The sequence below is a fragment of the Cornus florida genome, unplaced genomic scaffold (genome assembly GCF_030987335.1).
Source record: "Cornus florida cultivar Cherokee Brave unplaced genomic scaffold, ASM3098733v1 CherokeeBrave_3.0.0_Hap2_Chr09, whole genome shotgun sequence".
Lineage (NCBI taxonomy): Eukaryota > Viridiplantae > Streptophyta > Magnoliopsida > Cornales > Cornaceae > Cornus > Cornus florida.
Genome location: NW_026775579.1, coordinates 36881605 through 36890147, shown reverse-complemented (window position 1 = coordinate 36890147; position 8543 = coordinate 36881605). Strand labels below are relative to the sequence as shown.

Here is an 8543-nt window from a genome sequence, read left to right as displayed (position 1 = left end):
TATGCCCCAGTATCGTAGGGGTGAGTAACATAAAGCTACTCGTAGGAGATGAGCATTCATCGACCTAACATTTTACAATTTTATCACCTTATGGTGAAACATGTTAAAGGGGCTCATGCCACCTAACGTCTATGTCAAGATGAGACTCAGGGAGCATCCTAAGCTACCTAGATCATTTCTATCATAATCACATTGTTCATACAATTCAAACAACATGGAAACATGTTATAGAAGGCAACAAGATATAGATTCTCAAAGTCTTCAACTTGAAATCCAAAATATGAAAACAACAAGTGTGGGTTATGCCGCCTAACGTCTATGTTCAAAATGAATCTATAAGGTTATTCCTAAACTACATTTGAACATCAAAATACAGATTATGATATCGATGCAATTTAACCAATAATGGAACTTCCAATACAATGCATGAAGCATGCTTTCACAAAGCTACATCTTAAGCTCAAAATAGAAAATCAAATAAGGAACAACAAGTTACGATATCATCTAGTTATCAACTTGAAATGAAATACGAAATCAAACAAAGTGGATACTCGGACGTCACGCCGGATTAGACCGACAACATAGTTACTTTAGGTTTACTAGCCCATGGGTAACCTCCCTATGTGCGCACTAGACTGTATAGAGAGACAGTCCCTCGTACTAGAACCAAGTCCTAACCGTAGCCAAACAACGACATCCCCAAGTTTCCAAAATCAACAAATTGTGCAACAACGTATTGTATAAGATATCAACTATTTACCAAGCACAATTCAAATTTTGGAAACTTATACAATACATGCTCAAAATTCACAACTACTATGGTATGTAAGATGTCAAATATAAAGTGTGCAATTCCTTACACATAGCAATAATATATTCAATAAGGAAAAATATATTCTCAGGAATATAAAAGTAACAACTATATTATCCAATGCTCAAAAGTAATCAAGTGAACATATATCAAATCCAAATCCATGATTTAAATATAGAAACAACTTCCAAAATGCAATTAAATCCATGGAGTAATAAAGTAGAATTTAATTAAACATAAATAGTTAAATTCTCTAAATGCCAAGTTAATCCAAATAATCTCAATTTAATATATATTAAAAGACATGTCATGGTCATCATATATATAACTTCAAATGACAAGTTAAGTGATTAAAACACTTAAAACAAAATTAATCAAGCTAATTAATTAATTTCCTCTAGATTTTTAAACAATTCCAAATGCCCTCAATTTAATCTATGTTAGAGAACATGCCAAGGCCTATTTAAATATCACATTACAACTTGATTTAACACTTGATATAACCATGTGAATTAAACTTTCACTAAAGATAAATATTAAATAAAAGTTGTAATTCTTAATCAAATGATCCAAATTTAATATATGTTAACCAACATATCTGAGCATAATTTCCTAGTATGTTACAATTCAAATCAAAGTTATACATCATCATAAATTTTAAATCTTATACAAAGAAATAAAAATTACTAACTTTCTAGATTTGATACAAGACATACATATATGTTGTATAATCATGGGAAGCACACAATACAACACACAAATAATCCTAAAACATTTCCTATCTCAATTGGAATGAAAATCCCAATTACCACCGAAATGAAATCGCCCCAAATTTTCGGTCCGCAAAACAGATTTTTCAGCTTGCTACCTTCAACTTGTAAAATTCATAAAATATTCAATTCTAACCCAAATTGAATGAATCCAAAGCCCAATGAAAGCTTAAACACTGTAATTTGATAATATCAATTTAGTTTAACAAAATATTTTCCCAATTGAAACAGTTTTGAACCACAACTTTGAAACAAATTCTGCCCAGAAAACACATTTTCAGCCTGTAGCTTCCAACTTTGAAAATTCATGAAAAATTCATTTGACATCCAAATTGGGCAAACCTAATTTATTTTAGAAGTAAACATATGAGAGTGTAAAACTGAAAATTTAATCCATGATCCAATGTCAAAAGGTTTGTGAAATAAATCATTTAAAAATATGTTTTTCAGCTACAATAAAAACATGGACAGCAGATAGTTTCAGATTTTTAAAAAAAAAATTAGAAATGCTCTAAAATCGTGAAAAAATTCTAAGTAGTGTAAAACCATGGGGAAAGTTCCAGTAAAAATTTCAAGGCAATTGAAGCACCACAGCTCCATATAAAAATTCATTTCCAGACCGAAAAGGAAAAGCTTCAAATTTCCAACAACTAGCTTGCAACTTCAAAAATTCATAACTAATTCATTTTAAATCCAAATTAAATGAAAGCAAAACTAAATGAAAGCTAATTGAGTATATTTTTATATTCTATATTTAATTTGACAAGATTAATTTCAAGTTAAAATAGTTTAAGGGCAAAATACAAGTCCTTCTCTTCCATGTCTGTAAAACACTCAATAATGACATAAAAATACTTCAAAATAATAGATCAATACCTCACTAGAGAATTGAATCTCTAGATACCAAAATTAAACTAGGAGTTAGGCTAGATCCTTCAAGGGTTTTGAAGAGGAGAGTGGGAGGAGCCTAAAGTATTCCAAGTTTAAAGTTCTAAGGTGAGTGAAAGGGCACCAAAAATGAAGTCAAAGCTATTAGTCAAGCTTTTCTCCAATGGTGGCTTCCTTAGGGTTCTTGAGAGGAAAGTGATGAATGAATTAAAATGTGTAAACCCTAAACTAAATTGGTGGGCTTCTCCACTCACTAGGTGCTCTTGCACTACCTCTCACACACACACTAATGTAAGACTAAAGGTGAGTCTTACACTTGTCATGAATCCAAGTAAGTTTCCAAGATTAAATATTAACCCTACACTTGTTAACCATCCATGCCAACAAGTGCACCAATCCTAGGACAACAAGTGGGTGAATCTCCACCCTCAATGTGTCATGAGATTAAGCTTCCAAGTGTTTCCACCACAAAATCAACAAGTGGCACCATAGGAATGTGACACTTGTCACATTTTTCAGAAATTGCAAAAAGGTCCTTTTTGAAAATATCTTCCAATTTAATTTGCAAAATAGTCCCTAAGACAAAAAAATAAGTACTTTACTTAATTACCTAAAAACCCCTCAAGTTATGGATAATTACAAAAAGTCTTGTTTTCATAGCTTTTACAAAGAAAGTAAGCATTTAATATGCATTTCTACCAAAGTAAAAATGTAGATGTCATGGAATTTAAATGTCATGGCCGTATACCAAGCCGGAATCAAATCCGAGCACAAAAAGTGAGGTTAAGTAAGGAAAAATGAAAAACGACTAAAGGACGAAAAAGGGAAAAGACGAAAAAATGAATAGTGTCAAAAAAACAAAAAAATTTGGAAATGTCTCGGTCCTCAAAGGAAGTTGTCAATCTAAAAGAAATAGTCTCATAAACCATTTTCGAGTACTCGAGATGACACTAAGAGGTGGGAAATCGAACCCGAAAAGGAAAAGACAATGAAAAAAATTTATTCGCAAAATTTGAAGAAAGGGAAAGAAATGAAAATGACCGGGTCATTACATGTCTCTAGCCTCTTCATTCAAAAATGGGTTAACTGAAACCTTGTCCTTCTTGAGTAGTTATCCAAGATTCTCTTCAAGTGACCAAGCTCTCTTCAAGAACTTCCAACTTCAAGTCCCTTCTATGATGACTACTTATGCCGAGTCTACTCAAACCCTCCACCATTGTGCTACTCAAACCCAAGAAAAGGAAAAGCTGGCCAAAACTTTGAAAATGGGCAAAAAACTCCACTCATCTTTGAAGAAAGAAGCTGCTGAGTTAGAGATCAGAGAGAAGAAACTTCCAGCCGAGCTGGCTCAGTTATAGCTAGACAAGACCCAGCTTAATGAAAAAGTGATAGAATTAAAAATCCAAGCTGAAACTGCTGCTCCCAAATTCAAGGCGTTGCAGACCCAATTGCCTCATTTGGAGCGGTCTAAGAAGCAAGCAGAGACCAAGCTCCAACAAACTATTACCTCCTGGGCCGGTTTCAAGGCAAATTTGAAGTTTTTTACACAAACTTTACCCAACCTTGATCATTTTTCTTACACCAAGAACTATCTGTTTACAAAGGACTGTAATATGGTTTTGAACAATCTTACTTTTCGTGGGCTTGATTTAATGTTTTGGACAATATTTGGTATAATGACCTCCGGAATTTCATTTTACTATATCTTTATTTTGATTTATTTGCTTCAAAATAACTTACATAAAACGAAACAACATAAAACAAAACAATACAATCCAATCTATTTTTTACTTAGTGGAGGTCTTCTTTTCCTCCATAAGGTCAAAAATAGTTGGATTATATTTCTTCAAGTACCTTCCATTTATTGGTCTCTCATGGATTTCACTATCTAGATCTTTTAACCTGTAAACGCCTCCATGTAATACTTGATGAACCAAATATGGACCCTTCCAAGTAGGTGACCACTTGCTATAAACTATATCCACCTTCCCAGCTGGAAGGATTGTTTGCCACACCATATCGCCTTCTGTAAATGACTTGAACTTCACCCTTTTATTGTAAGCCCTCATTACTTTTGCTTTATGAACCATAAGGTGGTCCAAAGCAAGTTTATGGACTTCATCTAAATCTTCTAACTCAATAAGCATAGCTTCGTTATAATCAGCAGGTATGAGATTATGTTGCAAAGCTATCCTTGCCGATTTAACGTTTAACTCCATCGGCAACACTGCATCATGACCAAATGTTAATCGATATGGAGTTGTTCCCGTACTTGTCCTTTTTGAGTTTCTATAGGCCCATAAGGCTTCTGAAAAAGTTTCATGCCAACACCTTGGTTTGTTTTTTATCATTTTCTCAATAATTTCAATAACAACTTTATTTGAAGCCTCGGCTTGACCATTCCCTTGAGCATAATAGGGTGTTGAAGTTACCATTTTCACCTGCATATCACGGCCAAGTTGTAATACTTCATTTGCTTGAAAAACAGATCTATTATCGTCAACAATTGTTTCCGGTAATCCAAATCGATGAAAGATATGTCGCTCCACAAAATGTATAATGGTATTATGAGTTACCGATACATATTCCTCAGCTTCTACCCATTTAGTAAAGTTATCGGTAGCTAGAATAATCCAATGATGACCCTTTGATGAAGGAGGATTAATCTTGCCGATTAGATCCATAGCCCATCCTCTAAAAGGCTATGGTTTAACTACTAATTGCATTTCTATTGCTGGGACCCACTGCATTGGACCATGTTTTTGACAGTCTATACAACCTTTTGTATAAGTCATACAATATTTTCTTATTCCTGGCCAATAATATCCATATCGGTGTATCAACCACCTCATTTTTATGCCAGCTTGGTGGGCTCCACATATCCCTTCATGTACCTCAGCCATAATCTTCAAATCTTCAAACTTGCTTATGTACTGAAATAATAAACCATCATCAACCGATCTTCTATAAAGATCTCCATCCATAAGCACATAATCGATTGCACTTCTTTTAATTCTTCGATCGGCTTCAGGAGTTAGATGTTGCAAAAACAAGATGTAAGGAATTCGCCAATCATCATCATCCAATTCGGCAACATCAGTGGCAAAAACTTCTTCCATAATTTGATTTCTTGTTTCAGCTAATGGAAGAGATCGGCGTGTAATCTTCATTACTCTTTCCTTCATTCCACTCGGCACCCTTACTCCGGAAGTTGTCTGTACTAAATCATTAGCTAGTTTATTCATGGCCCTTGGTCTATATTCTAAAGTCACATTGTGAAATTGGTTAACCAATTGGGTTGCCAACGAATAGAATGGTCTTAATTGCCAATTCAAACATCTAAAGTCTTTTGAGATTTGATTAATCACTAAACTCGAATCTCCCACAATGTGGACATCTTTGACTGCCATTTCCAACAGAATTTCCAAGCCGATAATTAATGCTTCATATTCGGCTTGATTATTTGAACACCTGAAATCCAAAAAGAAAGAAAACAAGATTTGATTCCCTGTTGGGGATATTATCATTATACCAGCACCCGAGCCTTCATTGGTACTTGACCCATCGAACATTAAAGTCCATGGAGTCATGAATATGGATGCCGAGTCAAGCTCATCAAATACTTGTGACTCAATTTCGGGCGAGGGATAATCAGCAAGAAAATCTGCCAATGCTCTTCCCTTAATTGCCTTTTGTGGAACATATGCAAAGTTGAATTCCATTAGCGCCAAAGCCCACTTGCCAATCCGGCCTGTGATTAATGGCCTCGATAGCATATACTTTATAAGATCGGTTTGGCAAACAATATAAACCAAAACAGGCAACATATACACTCTTAATTTCATTGCTGCAAAATACAAGGCCAAACATAATTTCTTAATCGGTGTATATCTACACTCGATTGGAGTTAAAACTCGACTGAGGTAATATATTGCTTGCTCGCTTCCTGCTTCATTCTCTTGTGCTAACATAGCTCTAATGGATTCTTCAGCTGCCGATAAGTATAATTTCATCGGCCATTTCTTCCTTGGTAGCATCATGACAGGAGGACTCGACAAGTATTGCTTGATCTGGTCAAATGCCCTTTGATGAATATCATCCCATCTGAATTCTTCCATCGACTTTAACTTAAGTAGCGGGGAAAACACATGTAACTTCCCAGCTGTATTAGCAATAAATCTCCTAAGATAATTCACTTGTCCAAGTAACCTCTGCAATTGTTTCTTGCTTCTCGGTGCATTAGCATCAATAATCGCCTTAGCTTTATTCCTATCAATCTTTATACCCCTTTGATGAACCAAGAAACCCAAAAAGTTTCCTGCCGATACTCCAAAGGCACACTTTATTGGATTTATTTTTAGCTTATGAGCCCTCATCCTCTCAAAAAATGCTTTGAGGTGGATTAGATGCTCTTTCCTTGTTGTTGATTTTACCACCACATCATCAATGTACACCTCCATAAACTTACCGAGCATATCATGAAAAATAGAATTCATGGTTCGTTGATATGTGGCCCCAACATTCTTCAACCCAAAAGGCATTACCACCCATTCAAAAGTTCCAATCGATCTGGGACACCTAAAAGCTATTTTTGGAATGTCTTCCTCGGCTATATAAATCTAATTATAGCCTGAGTGTCCATCCATAAAAGACATAATTTGGTGCTTTGCAGCCACATCAATCAGCTGATCGGCTATTGGCATTGGATATTCATCTTTTGGCGTTGCCAAATTTATGTTTCGGAAATCAACACATATACGTAATTTTCCATTCTTCTTGATAATAGGGACAACATTTGATAACCATTCAACATACCTTGTAATTCAAATGAAGCCAGCATCCAACAATCGTTCGATTTCCATCTTGACTTTGTCTACTACTTCTTGAGACATTCGACGAGGTGGCTATTTATATGGCTTGTAGCCATCTTTAATGGGCAACCGATGTTCCACCAAATCTTTGGATAAACCCGACATTTCTTCATAGCTCCAAGCAAAATAGTCACTGTATTGTTTCAACATACCGATAACCTCGGCTTGTAATTTTGGTTCTAACAGTGTACTAATATAAGTAGGTCTAGGTTCTGTGTCAGTATCTAAATTCACCTCCTTTAAAGGATCCTGAGTATCTGCTTTAAGATCGTCGAGCTTTACTGGTGCTAACTCCAAGTCTTCCAACTAAATTGCATCCAACTTTTCAATACTGAACCGATTAATTTCAGTAAGATTGACCGATGGTCCTGGCTCTATTATTGCTTCTTTCTCTAGTCGTTTTTCGGTGATGTACGCTTGAAGCCTGATGCAAGCAGCCCTAAAGGCTTGCTGCCGAGCAGCTTCCCTTTCAAGTTTCGTCTCCATCAATAACTTCTTCAATTATAGCAAGCTGAGGGCATTTTACCTTCGGCCTAGAATTCTCCTGCTGTAACTCGCTTATTTTACGATCGGCAAGACTTCTTCTCATAGTTGCCGAGGTTGGTCTTCCATCGGCTCCTATTCCCACAAACCGGATAGGAACACATTCTTCGTCATATAAAACAGCATCTGCCGAATACACTTTTGCCACAAATGGCTTATCATCGGCATTTACTATTTTTACTTTATCTCCATCCCAAAAAATCAGCATCTGATGTAATGATGATGGGATACACATATTCGGATGAATCCAATCACGGCCTAATAACAAGTTATAGGAAGCCGTGGATTCAATAATAAAAAATGCCGCATAAGACGTCCTACCTCCAACCTCTACTTCTAAAGGAAGGATCCCTTTAGTGCTGGTAGAACCTCCATTGAAACCATAAATTGCTACATCAGTAGGAATAATATCTTCCATACTCTTGCCGAGTTTCTTCAATGTGTTTGCTGGAATAACATTCAAAACCGAGCCATTGTCTACCAAGACTCGATTAATAGGTTGACCTTCTACCCACACCTTAACATACAAAGGCCTGAGCTGTTGAGTCATTGCTAACAGAGGTTTTTCAAAAACCACCTTCTCTGCCGATTCTAAGGAAAGAATTGATAAATTCCGAATCGGCTGAGTTTCCTTCTCATTCTTCTCAGTATTTGCATTTG

The 8543-nt window shown here is 35.7% G+C and overlaps 2 protein-coding genes across 2 annotated transcripts; both read right to left on the bottom strand.

Moving 5' to 3' along the window:
• Positions 1-4256: 4256 nt before the first annotated feature.
• LOC132272490 (uncharacterized) lies at positions 4257-5153 on the bottom strand. Its single transcript, XM_059773632.1, has one exon. It carries the CDS (start codon positions 5151-5153, stop codon positions 4257-4259), a length of 897 nt encoding a protein of 298 aa, XP_059629615.1.
• Positions 5154-5171: 18 nt separating this feature from the next.
• On the bottom strand, positions 5172-7010 carry LOC132272489 (uncharacterized). The gene has a single exon (XM_059773631.1). It carries the CDS (start codon positions 7008-7010, stop codon positions 5172-5174), a length of 1839 nt encoding a protein of 612 aa, XP_059629614.1.
• Between the last annotated feature and the right edge of the window lie 1533 nt (positions 7011-8543).

What these genes read in the sequence shown, in the direction of transcription:
- LOC132272490 (XM_059773632.1), bottom strand. Translation starts at nt 5,153, where the DNA reads ATGGATCTAATCGGCAAGATTAATCCTCCTTCATCAAAGGGTCATCAT.
- LOC132272489 (XM_059773631.1), bottom strand. Translation starts at nt 7,010, where the DNA reads ATGCCTTTTGGGTTGAAGAATGTTGGGGCCACATATCAACGAACCATG.